This window comes from Netta rufina (assembly GCF_964035555.1).
Source record: "Netta rufina genome assembly, chromosome: 2".
Taxonomy (NCBI): domain Eukaryota; kingdom Metazoa; phylum Chordata; class Aves; order Anseriformes; family Anatidae; genus Netta; species Netta rufina.
The window spans coordinates 117,389,479-117,415,285 of NC_140124.1; the positions used below are offsets into that span (position 1 = coordinate 117,389,479).

The 25,807-nt window shown below is 38.5% G+C and overlaps 1 protein-coding gene across 2 annotated transcripts in view; it reads left to right on the top strand.

The window, feature by feature from the left end:
• ZNF521 (zinc finger protein 521) overlaps positions 1-25,807 on the top strand; it is a 231,568-nt gene that overhangs the window by 97,272 nt on the left and 108,489 nt on the right. For both annotated transcript variants that reach the window (XM_084281400.1, XM_084281399.1), the window contains exon 5: positions 16,004-16,088. In XM_084281400.1, the coding sequence (XP_084137526.1) occupies positions 16,004-16,088 (85 nt within the window). The remainder of the gene's footprint in view (positions 1-16,003; positions 16,089-25,807) is intronic.

Consider the following 25,807-nt stretch of genomic DNA (forward strand, 5'->3'; position numbering starts at 1 on the left):
TCTTTTTTTTTTTTTTTTTTTTTTTTTTTTGTAAACTGTGTTGTAGACATTCATTTTTCCGTCTTATAGCATATTTGAATTAAGTAGAATCACAACAGTAGCCTAAAGTATATTGGGAAATGAATCTTTGTGATATAATTCCTTGTTTTACTTCTCTTTCCATTCCCGGTGAACAACATTTTGATGTCACTGAAGCACCTAGTATCTGATGATTGAAATCCCATTCATGCGGTGTACTTTAGAAAGTAAAGATTTCAGAAAAATAAAAAAATAAAGGGTCAAAAAAATATTTCAGGAAAAAAAAAAAGGTCAAACTCTCGGAAGATCTCATCTACCTCTTCAAATGTCAGTGACCAAGTAATAATGGCTGTATGGGGAGTAGTGGGGGAAGGCAGGGGAGTCATTTACTGAGGGCAGGTAATCTGTTTTATCTTCAGAAATATTATCAATAGAGTGACCTAGAGTTAATATTTTAGGCATTGTATCTTGCATAATGACCCCTTATAGTTCAGGAAGCCTAAAAACACAGCACAAGCAAATTATAAGAAGTAATAGCTTTTGCTTTAAGGAAGCTTTTAACCTGCAATGGTGCGAGCATGGTGCAACCCATCAGTGTGAATGCATATGGATACCCTGTGGTTAAGGAGCTGCTCTTCCATCACTCTCCTTGCTTCCCTGTTTGTGAGCCCATCTGTTGGGTAAGAAATCTCTTAGCCTGCTATCCAATAGACGTGCAAACCAGAGGGCAGGAGGGAGGCAGAAGAGGAAGGAGGGGTGATACATAAGGGTACGTGGGCCAACAGGTAGCTCTTTGTGGAGCTACAGAGAACATAGCTGGAGGAGGCTGGGAGGAGGCCACTGAGGCAGCACAGAACCTGGATTGCCGCCAAGAGGGAACTGGAGTTGAGAGAGGAGGGTGAAATACCAGGCAGGATATGTCCATCAGGGAAGGACCCCATGCTTTCATGGCTTCTGCATCTCCAGTGTGCAAGTTGGACATTGGTGGGACACACTTGGGGAATGGGATGTGGTGTGGATTTTATGGGAGGAACAGGTTGTTAGACTGAGAAGAACAGGTCTAAGGAAAACCTTCTTTTCAAAGAAGAGGAAAAAGGAATGGCTCCCATTAGTTGCAGTTCAGGCCATTGAATGTCTTGTAGTATTGCTGTTGAGTAGAAATCACAGGATGACCAGCTGTAAGTTTTTGATGGATTCAGTCATCCTGTTTTCTATTTCTGTCATCTTTCCCCAAAAGACTGCTTGAAATCGCTCTTCCCAGTCATGTTGGAAGCCAATTCCTGCAGCCTTCAAGCACAGTGAGAATCATTCAAGTTAAGACAGTTACCAAGATAAGAAGATGTTACCAATTTGGCTTTCTCTTACTTGTAAACTCGAGAAAAAGAGATTTAGGTTTTCTCTGTGGTGATATAAGGTCAGTTACCTTCAGTGTCATCAGTGAATCTTCTTGTACTTTGATGAGGTATAACCAGGGTTCTGGTATCTTCTTCTGATTGGCCTCATGTTTCTCTTCTTGCTCTTTTTTGGCTTTTATCTTAGAAATGTACTTAAGATGAAAAAAACTTTTAATCCAGAGCAAGATTATTGAGTAGCATTTGCATGCTTTCAAATCACCATTTGTCCCCTGCCTCCATTCAGAACTCTTAAACTGATTTTTCAATGCCTGTGGTTCTAGTCTCCACATAAGTAACCTAGACTTTCATATTCTTTTTCTCAAGGGAAGCACAAAGCTATCAAGTTCCTGATAAAGCATTAGTACTTTTGGGAACCATAAATGCATTTTTGTAAAATCTTGAAAGATAATTTATTTTTCTAACAGATATTACTGGTTTCAAATTTTAGTGATGCAAGCGTTATAGCAATGAGAATCAAAATTGAAAGTGGTAATACACAAATGTTTAACACTATAGATTTGATGTCCAGGCTGATGGGAATGAAAACATAAGCATATAACACAAACAGTAAAAACAAATTGGGTTTGTAAAAGTTATTATTAGGCAGTGGCTTTGTTACTCCACTGGAAGAACATGTGTTGAATTGAATGGGATGTTGAAAATGGCTACTTAAACATGCTGTTTTGGGGGAATTTTCAGCCTCCCAAAAATCATATTAGGGAGTGAAGGTTTCATTTGCATTATTTATAGTTGTGTAGTTTGCATTGTCAGACTTCAAGTAATTTTACTCAAGAAGCAACAAAAATATGGAGGGTGGTTATCAGACAATTAAGAGTACCAAATACCCTGTGTTACTTAATTAAAAGAATACTATGCTAAAAGTGCTAGAAGGTATCTTTTTAGGAGAAAAGATGACACTAAAAATGTGACTTCTGCTTTCTTGGTGAAGTATTCTTATGCTTAAACTGGCGCACTTTCCTTCTAAGCCTGTATAAAATAATGTGATAGGATGTGATTGCCTTAACATAGCACAATGTCATCAGCTGAGATATCACCTGAGTTCCTCCTGCTTGCTAAGTGAAACATGTTGACCTGAATCATCTTCACTGCAAGTTGCCTTTCAGCTGGGACAAGAAGTGATGCCCATTGCTCATCATCAGTTACAACAACTCAAGGAACAGGTCAGAATTGATTAAGTCCATGATACTGATGAATCTACAGAACCCATAAACTATCAAACAGACTTAAACAGGCAGATTGTGGATAGATAGCTATTGAAAGAATTCTAAAATTGGCAAATCCCTAATATTCTTTGGGCTTAATAAAATGCTGAATCCATGCTGTAGGTTTCTTGTAAAGATCCTAAATTACTGGAAGTATGCTGTTAGGCTAGGATAATAATCTTGGTGATACTTAGTGTTTAAAAGTGGAGAACAAGGTTTGATGTAGTAGTGAATTGGAAACTGGAAATCAGTCATTTTTCTTTCACTTGTTTTTTTTGTTGACTTGGGCAAATCCTCTTGAACATTTCTGCTTCATTTTTCTTATTGAGAAAATAAGGTTGGTAGTTCCTGAAAAGTGTGTTGCCATGCTTAATCACAACACATTTTTTGTAAAGCAGTTGGAAGATGAAAATCCATGTTCAAGAAAAAATGTGCATCTATGCCTCTCTTGTTCCTCCTTAATGCGTTGCCATGCACCTAATAAGAAGATTCCTGACTCAGCAGAAAGTGTGCCTTTACTTTTGAAGCTTAACGACTTTTGTACATGCAGAACCACACCAGCATAACTATACAATAATAATTATACTGTTAATTGCTTAGCTGGCAGAGGAGGGGGGAACAGACTCTGGCTTATACCAACAGTTTATTGGTAAAGCCTATCTGGTGCTAGCATGTCCATGTGAGCGACCGAGCTCAGTTTGGGGTCCTGTTGGTACCATCCAGAGTAGATGCTCAGCAAGCATAATTGCTTCTGTAAGTAGCTGAATGTGAAGCTCATGTGAATACTGTATTACCTGTGGCAATGCAGAAAGTCCTTCATTAATAATACAAGAACATGCTGGGTTTTCTGGTCCTGAGAAGAGAAGGGGCAGCACAGATTCACTGCCAATTACTGCAGGAATAAAAATGCTTATGTAGGTGTTGCAAAAGGCTTGCAGAAACTCATTGTAGCAGAGAGTATCAAAAGTGCTGAACAAAGGAGAGAAGAACCAGCAACTGTCAAACCAGCTGAAGAACAGGATGAGTGTGAATCTGGGGCTTCTCTTCTGTCCTGTTGTGGTTGTGCAGAGCTGTGTGCCAGGATGGGCATGTCACAGCAGGGGACACTGGGCACATCACTGCACCGTTCTAGAAGGAGCCATCAAAGTGCAGGCTGACAATGAGCTTATGAAGATGGGGATCACACAATTCAGATGGCTGCGAAGAGCTGGCGTCTCCCTGAATCTCAACTTACGGACCTCAGATGAATCCAGAAATGGTATCGACCTGGGACAAAGACTGGAACTCAGGTAGGTGTACTGTTTTACCATTACTTTTCTTTCTCTTTATTCATGGACCCTGAATCTACCTTTCTTCTCTTACTATGCCTTCCCCCAGCCCAGCCCCACCCCTCAAAAGACTGCCAAACTCTCAAAGACAGAAAACAGGAACTGCCTTTTGAAGTAGCTGGTTTGTTTCAACAGCAGGCACTGGCAGTCAGAGGCAGAAAGAGAGAAAAGACTGTGAGCAACCCAGAAATGTTCCCAGATGCATGCTTTTGGCAGGGCAGGCAGTAGCATTTTAACAACATAAATCACTGTGCTTTTAACTGAGAAAATACACTGAAATCAATAGTCATGCATTTAATTGAAATACAGAAAGAAATTAAAATAATCCTCCTCATCAGCAACCCAAGCTGATCATTCGGACTACAGGATTTTTATGAATAAGCACATAAACTTGTAATGTAAATACAGGAACTAGTGCCTTGGGTTTCCTGTTAGTTAATTCAGGCCCAGAACAAGTGATTTTCATGCTGGATTTTGGATTCAGGGCTGGAAAAAGGTAAAGAAGGTTTGTTGCTGGCACAAAGAATTGGCTTTGAAATAGTTTGTGGAACTAATCTGTGGCAAACATATTTTCTGCTTCTGGAATTTCAGAATGAATTCACTAAAAATATCAGGTTTGCCTTCTGGCATCATTTTGGCATCATTTTCAGGAAGGTATTATTTAAGTTGTGACCATATATACTTTTAGAAAGGGCCATTCTGTTTTTTTAGCCACAGTAGGCCACTTCATATTACCATATGCTTCAGTTTCTGGTAGCACCTCTGTCATGGAGTAGCTGACAAGATAGGGCATTAGGCATTTCTCTTCTCTTCATCTTTACTTTCAGTAGTGAGCTATCAGACAGTCCTCTCTGCATTTTACAAGGATGGTGTTATTTATTATCCTGTTGCTGTAAAGCCTAACAAAGTTAAGCAGCAAATTTCCTACCTTCTCACACTCACCAGCCTGTGAAAGGAGCCCCTTACGTTGGCTGGGGGCTGCGGAACACAAGCAAGAGAGAAAATGGTTGTGAGTTTTTTAGTTTCTTGTCTACCGACCATTAAGATCTAATACTGTTTGTCTGTCTTGTTATTTGTCAGATGCTTCAGTTGGGGAATTTGGACCTTCTTCACACCTGTGGAAAACTTTGCATCAGAGAAAGAAAGGGTGACGTGTTCTTTGAACTTTACAAGAGCCTCAAGCCAAGATTTCCGTTCAACGAGGTGGGGGGAGGAGAGAAAAATCTCCTTGAAGAAAGGCAGAAGAACAGGAGAGGACACAAAACTGGATGAAGATACTAAGCAGCTCTAGAGTGGGCAAATGTAGATTCAGCAAAGGTTTATGAGACAAAATGTCCTGAGATGCGTGCTTCAACAGGTCATCTGGCCAAGTGACCAGGGTAACATGCAACAGTTTCCCTTCCACACAACCACTATGGAAAATCAGAATAGTGATGAATATTTGTATTCTGACCTCAGAATCATGTAGAAACAGCAAGATTTTTCTTCTGTTTTTCTAGCCTTATTATCTTTGGGAACAAGACATGATAAATCATGGTATGTCTTTTTGTTTCTTTGCATACCTCTAGGGAATTCTCTCTTCCCCCTCTAACTTCTGAATTATTCTTGCCCCATTTCAACTGAAACTTTATAGCTGAGCAGAAATATTAAAACCTACAAGGTTTTAAAATTTTGGGAAGAGAAGTGATCCACCAAATCAGAGTCTAGACAGGAAAGAAGCCCTCTAGAGATCCCAACCAGAAAGGTGTCTTTAACTGAAGTTCATACCTGTTTTTTATGCAAAAATCAATCAGTCACAAGAAGTGAAACTGTAAGAAACCATGATTTGCCCTTTGTGGTGCTCAAAGAATAACTTCTTAATTGAGTGTAAATGTTTTGAGAAGTGTTTTTGTTGTTGTTTGTTTGTTTTTTAACCACTGCTTAATAAAGCTGTTTTATGTAATGTGTATATTATTTGTCTCATACAACAAACATAACACCCAAATTTGTCACTCTGTCATCAGGAACATAAAATGGGCTAACCGTTAATTTAAAATGAATGTGTATCCCCAGTACTGCTTGTTCCATAAAGTTGTACAAAATGAACATAAATGAACCACCTGATAGGTGACATCTTGTAGAGTCCTCTTGTTTGACCTCCTATAGCTTCGTGATGACTGGTAATTTATCTTATTATCTTATGCCTGATTGTTCAAAACCTTTGGATACTTTTTCTTTTTTTTTTTTTTTTTTTTTTCTCCTACCAATCCCATCTTCCATTTATTCAATTTACTGCATTGTTTTACAAATTTCTGTATAAAATATGACAGCAAAAATGTGTGTCCTGCTGACATCAGCCCTTGCTATGGGGCATATCAGGACAAGAGTTGGTGGACACAAACTGAAACAGGAGGTTCCACCTGAACATCCGAAAACACTTTTTCACTATGAGGATGACTGAGCAAGTTACCCAGAAGAGGTTTTGGAGTCTCCCTCCTTGGATATATTCCAGACTTGTCTGGACATGGTCCTGGGCAAGCAGCTGTAGGTGCCCTTGCTTGATCACGGGGGTTGGACAAGATGACTTCCAGAGGTCCCCTGCAACCTTAACCATTCTCTGATTCTGTGATTTCCACGATCCTTTTGGCCTACCTGCCAGATGCACATTAATGTTAACTTGTTATGCCTTGGTGATTAAACCTTTGTTGCTAGAATAGGCTTCATAAGACAGGAAATGAAAGAGTGGGGCATCTCAGTACAGGCCTGCCAGTAACAATGTGCGAATCTGGGGAAAAAAAGCAGCAGCCTGCAGTTTTTATTGGACACCTAAATTCCTCAAGATGAAAGCCTTACATGCACTCATTGATCATTCTTAATGCCTGTGAAATGCCTCCAAAGAGTCACTTAAAAATGTAGCCATTTATAGATGCAGCCATTTAAAAGTTGCTTGTTGCTTGTGTACTCAAAAACAAGGTGGAAGGTAGGAAAGAAGGAGACTATTTTTCCCCTTTGGTTATGCTTCCAAAATGTTGGTATCCTGTGTGGGAAGGACTTCCTCTGTTTCTTGCCTGTTATCCAGATTCAACATTCTGTGCTAAAAGGCACACCTAGTGGCTTTTCAGAGCTGGAAGGTCACCTCTTCCCATCTACATTTTCCAAGAGGAAATGGGGTGGTTCACTAAAAGAGCTTGATCTGAGATTCCAGCCTTCTAGATATCCTTTTTTAATCTGTGTTTCCACTACAACAGTCCTCTTTTGGTTTCTGTTCTGATGGTTAAGTAAGTTCAGGGCCAAATTCTAGGAACATGGCTGTCTGCACATGTGAATCTTGCAACTATCCCTGGCTGACTTACGGTTGATCCTGTCTTGCTGCTTGGTGCTTCTTTCATAGGACTAGTCAGGGAATGTCTGCAACACCTGATGATTTTCCTGAACTCTCTCTTAACCACAGCTCTTCTGCTTTTTATATTCCCTGCTTCACATCTGGCAGTCCATGTAATGGTGGTTAAAGTCCTACAAACCTAGAAGTATAACTTTCTGCTTCTGAAACAAATTCTGTGATCTTTCTCTGATGGTGAATGATAGATTGAAGGCCATGGAAAAAACAAGTGAACTTATTACAGGACATACCTAAGAGAAACTGCTGGAATTTTAAGCAGCAGTGTGAAAGTATAAGATTATGAAATGGTACAGAGGGAATTTTTGGAGGTTTCCGTAATTCCTGTAGAGGAGAGCAAGAAAAACTGCTAGACACAAATCACTGTGGGTAGTGATGAAGACTGGCTCAGTGGCATGCTTGTTTTGCTGGTACACCACTTCCTTGGGCAGCTGTGCTGTTCCAGCAGAGGTTTTCCAACTGGGCATGCAGTCAAGCATCATTGCAATGTCAGCAGCTGTGTGCCCGCTCAGATGCTACCAGTATATTTGCTAACATTGATGTGGCCTAACAGTATCCACACAGGGTGGTACTATAATTACAGAAGTACGATTGTGGAATTCTCTTCATGTCATATTTTGTAGTGTAGGTGAGCCTTTGTAAAACCCCAGTCTTGCCAGTGTTATGTGAAGCCTTCATTTGTGCAGTCCCATCGACTTGCACAAGTGCAGTGCTAATTGCATGAGAGGGATCTAAGGGTTTTAATCCTTCTCCTGATATTTCAATGAAAATTAATTTCTTATATATTATGTATGAGTAATATATTTCTGTTTGTACATTAATATTAATCTTGCATATTTTTTAGCACAACTGTTCTGTAGGACTGAATTATCCTGGTAAGTAGTAGCCCAGATTTCTTCAGGAATAAAGATTGAGTTGAAAGTGGACAAGTAAGGGCAGAAAAAGTATCTTGAGTCATACTTTAGAAAGTGAAATTAATCAGCATTAATTTTCCATAATATGGGAGAAAAGTGTTTTTAGTGTTCAGATTAACTAAACAAAATGAGGTGTATAAAAAGCCCCCAGTTTTGCCTTTCTGTTAAAACCCAGAGAGCTTTTGCAAAATTTGTGATGGTGAAAAGAGACAAAAGAGTATTCTCTTGTGCGTACTTGCAAACTATTAATTTTATTGGGCTACATCTGTTGCTGATTGTTGGTGAAGAAAGTAGTGGCTTTATTGAATGGCAGTCTGTCTCAGTATGTCTTTTTTAAAACAAAGGAAAAGAAAAAAGAGACAGGGGGAAAAAAAAACACATAATCTATCAGCTTACTCAGAATATCAGCTTTTTGCATCTCAACCTGTCAAGTCATGCTCTACTGCCCATACTTTGATGCCACATTATCTGAAAAATTATCAGCACAGTCTGAGTTGTAGGGTCTCCTTAACGTCCATAGCCATATAGCTGCTCTGAGACAGATGCTGAATGCTAGGATGCCTGTTGGTGGGTTTGCAGCTCTCTGGCTTAAGAATGCCTCATTTTAGCAGCCTTCTTCAATTTTAAGTGCAGTGTAAGGAGACAGAAAGAGTTAGGGATGCTGACAGAAAACTCGGTTGTTGACATGGTAAGCTCCGGATTGCTTAGCAGATACACTTGCAGTGTTTAGTGGCCCAGCTTCACCCAGGCTCAGGCCCTAAGGTAGAAAGTCATAAAGCATATTAGTTTTTCAGATCCCACATTAAATTCACAGTACTTACAACTCTTTGTACTCATAAACTATGTAAACCTGATATGAAGTAGTTAAAAATATATATATACACAGCCTGTGCTGCTGGGTTTTAGAGTCGGTTTTCTGACTTCATCACTTCTGTACTGAGTTTCAAAGACCTAGAGCAAGTTACAGGGTAAGAGAGCTTGAAGGGGAGAGATGGGATTTTTAAAAGTTGCAGATGTGGTTCTTCCTGTGTGGGAGGTGAAACATTGCAAGGTAATGCACTTCATCAGCTAGGGGAAGGAAAGGTTTGTAACTAAGAGACATTGAAGACTGACATGATTATATGCAGCATCTAGAATGCAAAGGTGAAAGACAGAAGAGCAGACTGTAAGATTTCAAGCAGGCTGAAGAAGGAAGGACTGCTAGAACAAGCATTTGTATTTCTGCTTGAATGCACTTTGTGTATTAAAAGAACTAAGTAACCATAGTGAAGGGTATTAGAAAAGAAAATAACATTTTTCTCCATTTTTCATTTTGTTTTTCATATGGGATTGATTGTCTTCTGTCTCTAGACATGCACTCAGACCCCACTATACTTAAGATCCTGCTAAACAAAAGCAGAATGGAAAAATCTTCATAAAATCCTAAAAGCACATCTTTTTAATGACAATCAGGAAATACTACTAAAAGGGTGTTCTATTTGCAATGAGAAGAGTTAGCAATTAGTCTGTTCAGAAAAAATGCAAGCTGACAGTGCCCCATAAGCAAGATAAATAGCTAACTATGCAGTGAAACTGTCTAACATATGCTTAGTTCTTTTAGAGCTTAAGGTTGACAAAATAAGCATCTAGGAAGATAGAAAAGAAATCCTCAATTAAGGTACTGTCAAAAATAATCTGAGCTATGATGAAAAATGGCTAAATGGACAAATAGGCTGGGACCATGGTTGCTCTTGTGCCTCATGCAGGGCCGAGCACACTGCTAACGCTTAATGAAATAATAATGTAAAAAATCAGCTGGCAGCATCAGGAGTTAGCACTGGCAAGTTGATGTAGTTAGTGTGCAAGTTAAAACTTGCTTTTGCATATGATTTGTTGGGAGCACAAGCATGGAAGCTATTCACTTTCTATAATCAGGTTACTTTTCTGTTGGTTTAACAGGTTGAATTAACTCCACCCTGGATTTAATGTGAGGGAACCTGCGAGTGAATGGTTGGTCTAGGAGAGGGGAATCAGAGGATGTGGGAAGTGTGCTTTTGGCAGCAGCAGGTTGGCTCATGGTCGTGGTCTGTGCTGAACCTAAGTGGAAAAAGCCTTGAAAATCCCCTTTACTGGTGTAACAAGGTACACACAGTTGTAAATGGAAGGCTATTGTTAAGTGAACAGGTACACATCAGAGCAATTTTTAGTAGAGGAGACTATTGCATGCAGAAGAGGTTCGAAAGGACTATGGGATAAACTAGGAATGCCTGCAAGTCTGTATGCAAAGAGGGAATGTAGATATGGTGTATTAGAAACTATAAGACATATTTTTGGTTACTTCATATAGGAAATAATTCTTCAGTTAGAAGAGGTATATAGGAGATCTAGAAATGGAATATCTAATGAAGGAAAACAATATTGTTGAAAAAATGCTTGTAGCATATCCTCCCTGTGGGGAAGAATGAATAGGGATTAGGTGTAATGTATTGGAATACAGAATACAAAAATTGACATAGAAACACAGAAGAGTATCCATCCCCAAATTCTCAGAGAAAGTAGCTGAAGATAAAAGGAGACACTAAGCAGATAAATTTGAAATCTTTTAGAAGAGATATCAACAGCCTGGGAAAAGGCTACTAAACAGACATTGAACAGGGGATATAAGGATTATGCATGAAATTACATGTCTGTGAACTTGATTTAAACAATGAGGAACATGAGAGAAAGGCTAATCAATGACATGATAGAGGAACACTTAAAATTTTTGTTTTTAATGAAGGATGGACGGCAAGAGGCATGATGAAGGGAGGATCATGCCTAAAATTTTGACAAAGAATACTTTGAGAGTGTAGCTACAAGTACTGACAGGGAAGCCTATAAACATGATCTACCAGGATTTTAGCAAAGCTTTTGAAAAAAGTATAGCACAAAAGACTATCTGTTGGGTAAATATGCATGGTGTAGGGAGAGCTACTTTGATTAAAAAAGAAAAGCAACATTAACCTGGATGTGGAAAGCATAGGAGTCATGTGAACTGAAGCAGTTAAGGTTGGAGGGATGTGAATAATGGAAAGCCTTAATCACTATTTGCACCAATTTTATTGAATTTATGCAGTGTATCAGTAGTCTGGAAGAAAGAAGTATAGTAAGATGATGAAATTCACTGACAGTACAAAACTGGGGAAATGGCAGAACAAAATAGGCAGGTGATAAAATACTGAATGGCTGAGAAGGATGTGGAGCATGGGCAGATAAGTAGCATATACAGTTCATTCTCAAGTAATATAATGAGGTTAGAAAATACAAAATAAGAAGGTATGGATAGCTCAGACAGTCATAGGGCACAGAAGGCTACACAAAAGGATCTTCTGAATACTTCTGAATAGAACCGTAAATCCTTTAGTAGAGTGTTTAATAGTTGTTTTGCTGTGTTTTTAAGAGCAAATTAAATTCCGGATGGAACTGAAGTACCAATTGAACGACCATATTCTTGGGCAGCTCATAAAAGCAGCAAAGCCTTGTTTGACATGACATGGACACTATGGACACCTTTATCGTAAGGAAATTCTGAAAACTGCAAAGTGACAAGTGAGGATCAGGACAATAATTAAAGGTCTAGGTGACATTCATTATTCAAAAGGTTAGAGAGACACGTGCATATGCGCTGCATGGATTGAAGGCCCGATCCAAAGCTCATTAACTGTAGTCACAGAGAAACTTTGCATGCCTCAAGGCTTCAAATTGGGTCTGAAAACTGGAATGAAAAAGAACAAGAATGCAAGAGTCAATGTGGTTGCCCAATGCTCATGTCAGTCCTCTAGTCCAAGCAGTTTTGCTTCTAGGACAATTTTGAATGGTCCAAGGAATGACTTGGGCCTCGGATTTGCGCTCAGCATACAAGAGACAAATTGGCACTTGGGCTCCTGACAGGAGGGATTTTATGAAGGATTGTGGGGTTGCTTATTGAAGAGGTGTGCTTATTTTATGAAAAGGCGAAGTTATAGTGATACAAGAAATTAAAGGAAAATGGTCAAATGCTTTCTAAATCCTGTCTGTTAATGCATGTGTCATTTTTCTCTGGAACAAATCTTGGGAAATTTTGCAACAAGGCACAATTTAGCACCTCATGGCTTCTCCAGATGCTGTACTGGTCCTGCCTGAGTCCATGTGGAAATGTGGTCAGGTTCTGCTGCAAACCCCTGTTGCTGGTATCACGTTGCTCTATAACAAGAAATGTATGTTGATTTGTTCTTGTGTTCAGAGGGGAGAATGAGAGTGCTGGTGTATTTCTGTCTCTGGCAGGAGGCTGATGGGTGTCCTCTGGCAAATGCAGCAGCGGCAGGTTAGGCTGTAAGTGCTCCGAGCTGTCCACTCTTCATCTTCATGTAGAGCTGATATGCCCTGGGCTGTGAGCTGGAGCAGCAAGGCCTGGGTGCCTGCTCCGTCCCGCTGAGTCCTCCCTTGGTGACTTGGGCACAGGGGCAGGGAGCTCAGCTGGGGCTCCATCACTGCGAGCAGCTGCAGCAAGGCCAGGCAAGGACGGCTGTCACAGCCCTGCGTTTCTTTCTGTGGGGAGCCATCCTGTGCTGCAAAGGGCTCGAGACACTCGAGAGACTCAGGTGGCTCCTTCAGTCACAACCCATTTTTTCTTTTGTGCTGTGCTATGCAGACACAGCAAGGCTTCTTGCCTGGCAAGGGAGGTGGAGCTGCCCCTGGGCTCATTTCTGTCTTCCTCCCCCAGGTTTCCCCTTGGTGGGGCCATGGAGAGAGGAGGGGACAGGTCTACCCCTGGCTCATTCTGGTAGGGAGCTGTTAGCAGCCACAAAGCACATCAGGACCCAGGAGCTCCTGTGAGTGCTCGCGTGTCCTGTCGGCCTGACAAAGCTTGTGAGACTAAGATGTAACTTGCAGTGAAAAAGAACCCCTTTAGAATGTGAAACATATGGAAATAAGTATGTGTTTTTTGTTCAACATGGTGTGAAAATGACTGGGTTTGATCACTTTGAAAATCTAAGAGTAAACGGAATTTACTGAGTTTGCTTTTAAAATCAAAACTTAACCATGCGCAAGTTTAGACACTTTGAGATGACTGTGTCAAGCTAATAAAAGTTGATGTCAACATTTTAGCATATGTTTGGATCACAAAAAAGAACTAGGTCTTGATCAAGCAGCAGTCACAGAAACATTCTTTCCTTCATGATAAAAAGAAAACCTCAGCGTGTGATTCTGCAAATGCGTCAGATCATTTGAAGAGGCTAGCAAGTGCTAGTAAATTATTATTTGTTGTTGTTGTTAAATGAGTTTATTTTTTGGGCATGAGACTTCAAAGAAAACCCCAACCTTTGTATATTCTGTCATTACATGCATCAGTCATAATTTTGCGGACAAATCTTGACATGAACTCTGCATTACTGTGCTAACAAGAGAAAAGACCAGCCATTAAGTTTATGTTTCTTTGTTTTTGAACAAAGTCACATATCAGAAATAATGCTAGGGGTATGCTAATAAACAATATATAGTGCCAGTCATCGGGGAGTAAGAAATATTTTCTAACTAGTTCTAAAGGGAAACAATGTTTTAAAAAAAGGGAGAGTGATTGTTATTTATGCAATATTGTTGTTCTATATGTCAGCATCAAAAAGCATCTTGTAAAGAGCTTAGCATAATAAATCTTTGATCGTGACTGTCATTATTTAGAGGTCTTTGATAGATCTAGATGTAGTGCAGTAAGGTTAAATTTACCAGCATGTAATAGGAAGACCTTAGACTGCATCTGAAAGTCTATCAATGTTACCAGTATGGTAACACCAGAAGAAGGGGAAAAGTATTGTATTTTCTAAAACAGCAGGCTTTATGAATTGTAACTGCAAAGCTAAGTCAAAGCAGATTTGTTTTCTGGGTGCCCATTGATTTTATTTGTCTACATAAGGATTTAACTTGGTTACATTTCAGAAAACTGAAGTCTCTTTAAATGAAAAACAGCAAAAAAGGCTTATGATTGTTTCCACCAAGAAGCAACACAACACATTTTGTTATTGTCATGAAGAAAATTAAAATAGCCTCTGTGTATGAGAAGCAATAGGAGATTTGTAAAGTAGAGCCCACAGGAACACTTAATTTCAGAGCTGACTTTGATTAGTCACTAATTTTACAGTTAACTTGGTAAGAAAAAATGACATATGTTGAAAAAGGCTTTATATTTCTTCCTAAGGGCTTGTAGTAGAAAAATGCATAATGGATGGGCACTTTATCTGTATGGGACAGGGCATCTAATTTTAGACACTGATAACAAATCCAGCAAGTCTTTAATAATTCTTAGAGTCAGAAAAAAAAAAATACACAACACCTTTTTTTGAAAAAAAGTATAATAATACCAACTATATAACATTCTTCAAAAGTTAAAAATATACAAAGCAAGCTTTATTTTTTATGCACATTGTTCAGTGGACCTTACTTCTTCCCCAACTAAAATATATGAAATCTGCGATTTACTACATCTGTGCCAGCTTTTGGTAACTTTATGTTCTTTAAAAAATATGTTTTTCCTTTCTTGTTTCTTTTTGATGGCGTAGGCAAGGTATCTGTGACTGTACAGAAAGATGCATGTCTCCTGAATTACTAGCTTGATGTTGCACTTCAGGGCTTAGCTTGCTTTCACTGATTCTTCAAAACAAGAGTTGAGCTCTCCAGGACTGTTACCTTAGGACTTCGGCCCTCGATGCTACAATTATGCAGTTGAATACATTTATGAATCTTGCTTGTCTCATTAGATGCCTAGAAAATTGCAGATTTGAAGTTTTAGGATGAAAAAGCAAAATCTTACTTTCGGATATATTCTTAGTTTTCACTTTTGAAGAATTGCTTTCTGATATGAAATCTCTGGCCAATTTAGGTCAAGAAAACAATAAGAGAAAATAAAATCATGTTTCTAGGATGTTACTGTCTTAATCTGTAACATCTTGGACAAGTGATACACCTTGTAGAAAACTGAAATAGCAGATCTATTTTGAAAGACACCAAGGCACAAATAAAAGACTTTTCCTGTGCACCAAAGAGAGCAGAGTAACACATTTCCTTGTTCATAATGAAATTTTGTCTATATACAGTGTGATTTTTAAGTAAGTCAGGCTCCATCTAATGTGGCCAGAAGGGTTGCTCTCTGGCTGATTTCCAGCTAGCCTTCCTAGTTTTAGTACCAATAGGTATTGAAACTGCTGCCTGAAAACAGTAAGCATTTGTCCACACTAACAAGGATTTTTCCCTCCTAGAATGATAGCAATGGATAGACCATTTAAAATGTATGTGCAGCGTTGATTCTGCAGCCCGACTGAGACTGAGGGAGAAGGAGATTTCTGATCTCTCTGTTCTGTTCGTGGCTTCACCCTAGTTCTGTAGTGGACTTAATCCACTGGTATAAAATGAAGGATCCATATTTATTTCAGTGTTATTTGGATCACATCGGACATAACCTCATCACATTTTGCCTTCCATGAGTATGACAATGGTGTTTTAGCAGTACTGATCTTTCCACGGATTTGAAAAACTGAAAAAAAAAAAAAAAAAATAATAAAATATCTACAGAGTTTCAGGAAGCTCAGATAAAAGGTGCTACAGAACTGCAGAGTGTTATTATTTAATATTAATAATTTAACCTTAATGAAAACACTGCTGGAGATCTTTAAATGACCACTTTGAACTCAGCATTTTGAGTTGTAATGAAATGGTTCCAACTGCATGTTTCAGTAAATTTTATCTACCCTTGTTTCTTTAGAAGAAGACCTACCAGTGCATCAAATGTCAGATGGTTTTCTACAATGAATGGGATATCCAAGTTCATGTTGCAAACCACATGATTGGTAAGTGAAGCACTAAAACTTCTCAAAGACAGATAGCCATTTCTCTTACTCATGATCATCATTGCCTCTAAAATTAAACAGAGTTAAGGAGAAATTAATTGTGCATCCATCAATGATTAACCTAGGCATGATTGATTTTTTTATTCATATTATTAGACTTGATAAAGCATTAGCATATTTTATTTTCTGCAAGGGCTAGTTTAGACTTCTGCAGAGAATTATATATCCACTGCCAGTCAAAACACAGGTGATTAGCAAATTAAACTTCTAATCATTTTTGCATTATTGAAAACAAACTAACAGGAATGGTTAATGAACTGGATGTTAGCTTTCCATAGAGTTTTAGACAGGTTTTAATTTCAGAAGTTATTATGGTAATGACACTACTGTGTACTTCTCAAGCACCTTGGTACCAAAATCAAAACTGGTGAGTTTTTGTCATTAGGAAACATAAATAATTCAAATGGCCATAAAATAGTATTGTTTGTTGTGTTTGAGCAGTCTGGAAAAAATCCTGAGTGTATCTGCATACAATTAAATACTGTCAATTATCTGAAAAAAATAAGGAATTGTAGTATTCAGTAATGGAATCTGCTCTTTAAGGTACAAATAGTTTTTTAAAAAATCCTTTAGGATTCCTGATCCAAGCCTGGCTTGATGTTTACAAAGCTGTTACAGTTGTAAATTGGAATAAAACAAAAGCTGCTTTTTCTTTGATATTCATATTTTCCTATTATTTGCTTATTCCCCTAGGATTACCCATAATGTTTTCAATTTGGTAACCACTCAGTAATAGCACTAAGAGTTCTATCAGCCAATTAAATTTATCAAGCACATCATTTGCCCGCTAATAAGATAACATTGCCAGGGTTATCTCGTTTTGTTTTTAGCCTCTTTTCCAAATTTCATATTTCAGGACACAGATGGAAACAACTGATTTTGTACTCCTACTTCCTTTATGCTGTTTTTCTTGCTGTAATAACAAAAAGCATGCAAAAAAGAGACCAAGCTATATGGTGTAGAAACCAGTAACTACATATCAAACAGAAGGGAATATATTGTTGTGTTGGTTTGTTTTTGTTGTTGTTGTGTTATTGTGTTTTGTTTTGTTTTTTCATGTTATATCTTAAAAATACTTAGCTTGATGCTATTTATCTCTTTTTACAAGGTAACCTAAAGATTTCTTCCATGAGTGCTTGTAACTTGGCTGCACTATAAAAGAAAGTTACGTGCCACAGCTTAATAGCCCATTTTTTCTTGGTACATTATTAATAAGTTTTAATGTATTTAAAGCATGAACATTTTATTTGCTTTTCAGAAAAATGAATAAGCATGTGTGTGGCAATTTTGTAACGGAGCAAAACGATTTGCCTGTTGGATTAAGCCTCAGTTTTGATATTTCATGTCTTTGGGAAAGAGATAATCTGAACCATTGCACAGTATTCAATCTGGGTCAGTAACGTGGAATTATGTAGGTTGTTACCAACAACAGAACTCACCATATCTGTTGTTTTCTTTGAATCCAGTGTATGACATGTCCTTTACTGTAACGTGTAGTGATACTGAAACATCACAGGGAACACAGACACTGTGGGTAAGGGGTGATTGCTGGAATGTCAGAGTGGTGTGTCTGCTTGCCACCTACCTGCTGTGTGCCTTGCATTTTCAGACTAGGGCCCTTCTTTTGTCATGAAATACTCAGATTTTCTTTTTCTTTTTCTTTTTTTTTTTTTTTCTTTATATTTTCTGGATAAGATTTAGTAAAGGGTCAAAGTAGGAGCAGAGAAAGGAAGAGAGAGTAAATAAAGCAGGACAAATCCAGTTAGTTAGCTTCAGCCTGCAGATCGGAAATGACAAAGATTTTCTTAAACCGAGCGATTAACTGCCTATGTGTTATTTCTAAAAGCTGGGGGAGGTTGAATGAGGAAGAGAATCTTTAAAAAAATATATTTAATTGTTTTTGTCTGTGTTGTATCTAATCATGCATGATATTGCTTCATGACATAACCATAGTGACACAGATTTAAATGTGCTTAATATAAAACCTTGCCAGTGAAATAAAGAAGGAGCTTGCAAAACATGCAGGGAGATTTGCTGGTCATGCTTGCGGTAATCTGTGTTCAGTGGAAGATTCTTATCTGCGCTGCCAGACTTAACAGTGCAGCTCCTAATGATGTAGCCTTGATTAAGCAAACGCAAGGGGATTTTGTGTTGGGGTGGAGTGAAAGGAATATCAGCGTTCCTGAGAGTTTTGAATGTGACCTCAGAATCAAAACACAGGGAAAAATAATTTCTGATCTCCAATTCTGTTAGCCTTCTCATCACTAATTGGATTTTTCCTTAGCTGCCTTTCTAATTTCACTACCCCACACCCCCCCTTTAATTTATATCATTGTTCACAGGCCTTTCTCCAAGACCATATTATATCTAGAGAGAAAGGTTCGAGAGTTGACATGAAGCTATTTGAACTTGGCATAAGCTTATATATGTGCATTAGGTAGGCTTATAGTATCCATATATAGTATAGAAAACACATATACATGTTATATATGTTATATATATGTGTTATATATATATATGTTTTTATATATGTTATACATCCCATGTATATATATAATACATAACCCATATATATATATCCAAGATATCAGCATGCATATCAATATGAAGATTGAAAAATTAGTTAAAACACTTAAGTCAGTATGGACTTGTTGACACAGTGCATTTCCCGAACAAAAAACCCTGCTGTCCTAAACACACTGGTCTCTCACTTTTTTATGTGTGTCTGAGAAAATACATCTTGTTGCCCTGCTTTTCCAGTAGGAGACTGGCAGAACAAGATGTAGTGTCTTCACTTCTCTCGGGAAGGGAAAGTGAGAAAGCTCCAGAAAGAAAGAGGAAAAAAAAGACTTTAAATGCAAGGGAGAGGGAGGATAACCTGGGAAGGCAGGTGCTAAAAGTCAAAGAGTGTGATAAAAAAAAAAAAACTTCCCTGAGAGAAGGCAAAAGATTTAAATGGGAGAGAGACTAGAAGAGGGGGGAAGATGACAAGGATAGGTGGAACATGGGACAAACAGGAAAGTAGAAAGCAATTGGCCAAATGCCACTCAGAACAGGTGAGAACCACTACTAACATGTTCAGTTAGTTGAGGGTAACACTGCTCACCAACTTGTTAGTGGTTTGGGAGCCTGGAAGTGTTGATGGTGTCCCATCTAGATACTGCGTCCCTTGAACACAATCCCAGAATGTAAACTGAGTTCATGTTGCTGACATCCACATAGAGAGGATGCATTATGGAAGGTCACTGAGGCAAAGATATGTTTGTAAAACCCCAGTGTGAAACTTAGACTTTTAAATAAGGCAACCAGAATTACTTTGTTGGCTAAAATAGCTCCACCGAGGGTAGGTATTTTTAGGTTGTGTGTATGTGTGTATTTTTATCTAATCAAATATAATCTCAACTAGACATTTAGCAGGGGAAGAGGGATTAGAGGCTATTTAAAAAGCCTCTTACTCTTCTTTGTTAGGAGGGCATACAGTGTTTTTACAGATTTTATTATACATTTCAATCACTTCAACAAGAGGGATTATGCCACCTAATGGAAAACAAAATCTGCAGATGTTCCAGTGGAGTGTAACCTCAAATATCTTTGACAACAATACAATTAACAATTGTTATTATACAAGTTATATATTAAAAAAGATGTCACAGGGATTGCTTTCCTCATCAACTGCATGTTTATTTCTTTTAAAACTTCCAATTTTAAAAGCATTTTGCAGTATTTTTTCCAGTTTTCCCATATCTCTGTGGTGGGTTGAGGCTATAAGCCTTTTCCACTGGATAGATGAGGACAAAGAGGCAATGAAGTGGAGTTCTGCACTTAGATTAAGCAACTGAAAGTTCATGAGTTCCAACTGCTAGATCTGTCTGCACTTCTCAAGTCTCCGTGCTTTGTCAAGCAACGCCCATGTTTGCTTAAACTACACACTGATTCAAGTTGAGGCTAGGGGATGCTTATGAGTTGAAAGCAAAGCAAACTTTTTTTTTTTTTTTTTTTTTTTTTTTAACAGGCTCTCTATTTAAGCATTATTTTGGGTTTAGATATGAGCATGTACTTTTGTTTGGATAATCCTGAGGATGATTGCCAAATGAAAACATACTTGTCAGTCTGTTTATTGAAATCTGTTTGTAAAACAACGTCTCAGCTTCTGAGTGGGAGAAGAGGAAATGTAAATCCAAGCATTTCATATGGTTTGAGGAAGTGCTGGCAACCATGGTAATTCTTCAGCAGCCTTCTGTCTTCTGCTTTTCTCTGAGTGGAATACATAGGATTTTTAGCAGCTTTCCTTGAGAAAATTCTATTTCTGTGTGTTTGTGGAAAAGAGAGAGGCTTTCTGGCATTCCTTTGTTTTGCTCACATAGTTTACAGTTGGCATTTGACCTGAGAGTGTAGAAGGAGAGTCTGCCATTGTTTGTGTTCTGTTTGCTGCACTCCACTGCTCATTCTATTATTTTGCCTGTTATTTTAAGTAGACAAGCTAAACATTATTTTTTCTTCCACTGGTTCCTTTACATCTGCAGTATCTGATGCAGTTCATTGTCAATAGACTAAACAGTTGCTGTAATCCCTAGGATTTTGTACATGTGCATGTACAGAGTGGATCAGAACTGAGGGAGTTCCGACACGTTTAACTCAGAAAAAGAATTACTCCACATAAAATTATGAGGCTCAACAGCAGTAGTGTAAATTTGTAAGTGCTCTGAGTAAAGTGCTGTTAGGCATGAGATAATGTAAAGAGATGACGTTGCCAAGAACTATTTATGAAGAGCTTAATTTTTTTCACTCTGATAATTCTTGACCAATAATTACCAGCTTCTAATTATCTATTTTAGTTAGAAAGAAATCTCTATCACTATGGAGGTTGGCATTGCAACTAGCGTATAAATCCCCAAAGAGGTAAATGTGTTCCAAACAGCCACAAACAACTGTCTCATGAAACATAGTGAGCAAATTGCGAGCCGCTGGCTGTGCACAACAGAGCAGCACATTTACCATTGAGGACTGATCAGGCTGACAAAGAGAATGATAAAAAGGGGAAACAGCCACAATCTTTGTAGATTGCTGCTACTTTTGTTGACAGAAAAAGCAAGCTCTGGTATCAGAGCAAGAGCCACTGCCCCTCTGAAAAGTAGGGGAGTAAAGGGAAAGGATGTGATGGTCAGGATTCAGTACTTTTTCGCAACCCTACTTCTGAAAATTTCTATATAGGTCATTTTTGATGAGTAAACAGACTTTTCTTGCTTCAACTTTTTCAGTGTCAAGCATCAAACATGTTTTGTGAAGTCTGTTGTGGTAAGAGCTTGTTTTTGAGGGGAGGATGTTGTGTAGCATTGAGTGTGATAGAAGATGTGAGCAGGAGGAGGAAATGAAGAGAAAGAGAAAAGGTGCTGAGCACTAAAGTTAGGAAGCAAATGGGAAAATAGGATGAACGAACCCTGCGCCTGACAAGAAAAATTCTAGTTTACACCAGTAAACACTTCATTAAGCCCCAGGTAAACAAATCTATGCTGGAGCAGTTTAAAAACAAGGGTATATAGAAAGTGGGATATAATGTTAATTTCTCTGCAAAAAATTTTACAGCCATGTTTTACAGTAACAAGTAGTATGTAACCATTAGAAGACGTAAGGACACATTTTAGTGCAACTCATGATTTTTGATTTGTTCAGTGACAGGGATATAAGTATATAATATGTTTATGTTTATATGCTTGTGTGTTATGTGGATATGCATGTTTGCATTATGCATGTATTAACTGCATGCATAATAAACCCATAAAAATAAATCATTTTATTTGCCTCACATTTGTGCAATGTGTATGTGGACAACACCACTGATGTCAAGACAAAGGAAATACCTTATAAGCTTTTTGGAGCTCTGTTAAATTTTAGTCTACTAGGATGAAGCATGTAACATTCATACATTCTGTTATTTGTCTAGTTCCGTAGCTTACTAAAAAATGGGATTTTCCTTTCCCATATGCAGAAATGGGGACAATTAATACTTGTTGCACTGAGTTGACCTTAAGGAACACGTCTTCAAAATGTCAGTTAAGTTGCTATGCAAGAAAACTGACATTGTGAAGTCTTTCTTAACAGAGGTTTGGAGAAAACGAATCCGAAGATGCACATCTACACATCAGAGGACAAAGGAGGTGGCAACTTCTTTTGTCTACCCTCTCTCACTGACTCTTCAGTAATAAGAAATGGAAATTGCAATTACTAGCGAAAAGATGGATCTTACCCTCTTAGAATCAGTAAATCACCTACATATTTGGGAGTCTCCCATTCACAGGTAGAGCTGGCAAGAAGTAGTCAGAAAGTCAGAAGAAACTGTCACCTTGTCTGCAAAAAGCAGAGATGTATTTGAAATACCCAGAAATCAAAAAAAAAAAAAAAAAAAAAAAGCAGCATTTGGTGCTAAATCTGAGAAACTGTAGGTTTATTTTGTGAGGAGCTGGGTTACAAAATAGATGAAATCTGTGCTGTTTCATACTAACAGAAAGCTACTCTCTTGTGGGCAATGCTGGCTTATTTGAAAAGCCCATAAAGGGTTTCTGCATGGACCATACAAAAGGGATACTTTCTCTTTAATAGCCATCTGTACAGGAGAGATGAGAAGTGGGCCAGGTCATCTCTCCTCAGCTGTCATGATATTAACGTAGGTAATGGAGCAAGCTCTGCGTTCTGCTGGGTGTTGTTTTTCATAGATGTTCATCGATTTACACAGATAATTCTATTTATTTCTTAGAGTTGGTCCAAGCAAACCAGGCAGAATAACAAACACCAAAGCATTTCAAATGACTTTATCTTTGTTGTTTTGTAATGTAACTTTTGTCTAAAAAATGGTGTCACACCTACTGTGCAGATGGCTGCATGATTTGTAAACCAGCCAAAACATTTAAACAAATGTGTGATCTGGGGATAGATTAAATAAAGGATAAAATGGAGTGTGGACCACAAATTCTAATAATCAGATGATTTTAAGTTGTGTGTAGTGTGGAGCGATGGTAGCAGTGATAGCAGGGAACGCTTGCCAATGACAGCAAGGTGCCTCACAGATCTCAGGATGGAGCCTGTGGCCTAGTAGGCCTCAGTTTGAGAGCGGCACATTTGCTGTACAGCTGGCAGCTCTGTATGGGGACATCAGATAAAACTTATGTAAAATGAAGTGTTATTGCTTAGTATGAAATTGTGCAGAGAGGGAATTTGCAGACAGTAACTGAAAACAGAATTCATGGTACCAATGAAGCAGACTGTAAATATGAAGAGGCTTTAATTATCTGCGCAATTTAACAAAAAATTCAAGATGTATTCAGAAACGGCAAAGGCAGCTGTAAACATGCTACAGCAGCACCATTTGCTGTGCTTAAAGTTATGTCACCTATTCGGGCTACAGCCTCCCTGTCCCCCTGCACCCTTGGGGATGCAATTTCACCTGCTGAGCTGTGTTGGCCTGAGCCGACACTTCCATTTCAAGGGTTTGAATCAGGCACGGCTGTTCTCCTTTTTGACACAGTTTTTACGAAAGACTTGTCCAGGCTTTTAAAATCATAAATGGCTAATTTGGGACACAGTGTGCAAACATCTTTGAGTCCTTTTTTTTTTTTTTTTTTTTTTTTTTTTTTTTTTTGGTGGGGGGCACTCAAAAAATTCTAATTCTAAAATGTTTTAATATTAAATAATAATTATGATAGCAATAGTAATAATGAAAATGCTAACAGAAGCATTTCAAAATGTGCACAGCCCAGCCTGGAGTTTATTTCATGAAGAAATTAGGCAAAGTGTGCCAAAGCTGTATTTTTTTTTTTCTTCTCCAGAAATTCCTGTTGTATTAGAAAGGGACACCACTGCGAGATAATGCCAGGCAGTCCGAAAGTTGTTCCTTTCTGTCCACGGGCTGCACGATTCTTCTCCTAGCCAGTGCTGTGATATACTATGCATGTTAATACTTCCTCGCCACGGGCAGAATTAATGGCGTTGTGTCAGCCTTCCCTTTTGTTCTTTGCCGCTGACCATTTGTACTGCAGGCTTTATCAGGAACCTTAGCGCATTCTTTGGGGCCGTGCTCAGCCGCCTGCACAGAGGGTAGCCGAACCAGCGCTATTCTGAATTGTCCCTATTCTTAGCAGAGAAACCTCCAATTCTTTGACAGGGTACGTCCCTCGGTTTCTCCCTGCTTTGTAAGTGCAGGAAGCAAAACAAAAGAAGCCAATATGGAGAGTGGGTGTCGGACTTCAGCTGCTCATATTGTTGCATTTGGTGAGCTGACGGGGTTTCGTAGGTCACCTTTAGAATTATGCCTATGACAGCAGTAGCTACCTGCCAAGATTGCAAGGTATCTCACAGCTCTCAGGATGGAGCCTGTGGCCTGGTAGGCCGCCGTTGGAGGGGTACACATTTGCTGTACAGCTGGCAGCACTGTATGGGGCAGCAGTGTGGGCTGTTAGGGAGCTGGAAAGGAGACAAGCATGAAATTTCTTCTAACCCCAACTCTGTTTTTCTGTACTGTTGGCTGCTTCTCAGTTCCTTGACAAAAAAACCAATCAGGCACCCTTTAATCCGCCTGTGATTACCAGTGGTATAAAAAGAGAAGCATAATGAGGAAAAATGCCTCGTTTTGTTGCCTTCAAAAGCCAACAAATTGGAGTTAACTTGACAGGAAGTGGCTTAATAATTAGATTATTTATTTATTCCTGACACATATCCCCCTGTTACTAGTCTCAGGAGATCCTGTAGATGGTACGATTTTCAAGCTGCCATTACTTCGCTGTCTTCTGTGAACAAAGAAGCTACTGTCTATCAGTCAATTAAATGCACTCTTTAAGCAGAGGCTGAGAAGTCCTCAATGGATAGAGCCCTGGGACATTGTGGCTGATGATTCCTTTCTCTGTACTGTACATCACACTCTCAACTACAGTCCCCACAGAGATGGAATAAAGTCATGCATTAAAATATCACTTGTTGATTTGTTTGCTAATGAAGAGCCATTGAAATGTTTGTGTATTTCTGTGGCAAAATTGTTGATAAAAGGACTACTTGCTTGCATATCTTACTTCATCTTCGGTAAGCGCTTATTTAAGACTTACTAAAATTAAAGTCAACAAATTAAGGAAAAAACAGAGAGATGGATAATATTGGTTTACTCGCAATTCACATCAATGTAAATAACACTGAGGACAGCAAGAAGAGAGAAAGGGGAATAATAGTACTTCAACCATGTCTGATATAATTTTCTTCATTAGTAACAATAAGGATCTCTGTTTTCATCTGCGACGGTAGCAGGCACACATTTCAAATTATAAAAAGCCTAAAGTATCCATTTAAAATTATCCTGGACATCTAAGAATATAATATAAAGAAAACAACAGGAAACTTCAGGCTTTGTTTCCAATTTTTTTTTTTTGCTTTTCCTTTGTATTTAAATATGCCCCATTAACAAAAACTTGCAATAAATTAGAGAGTAAATGTGTGCAGGTGGTTAGCCTCTTAGTTGGGAAAAGTGCAACCATGTCAGGCTAGTTAGTAAGGCTGGTTAGGGGTGTATGCATAATGCAAAATCATCAAAGTCATCTGAATCTAGGGCTTCTGAGATTAATGCCACCATCCCCCTTACTGACAGGCTTTTTAACGGGATTTTGTAATTGCTATATTTGCCC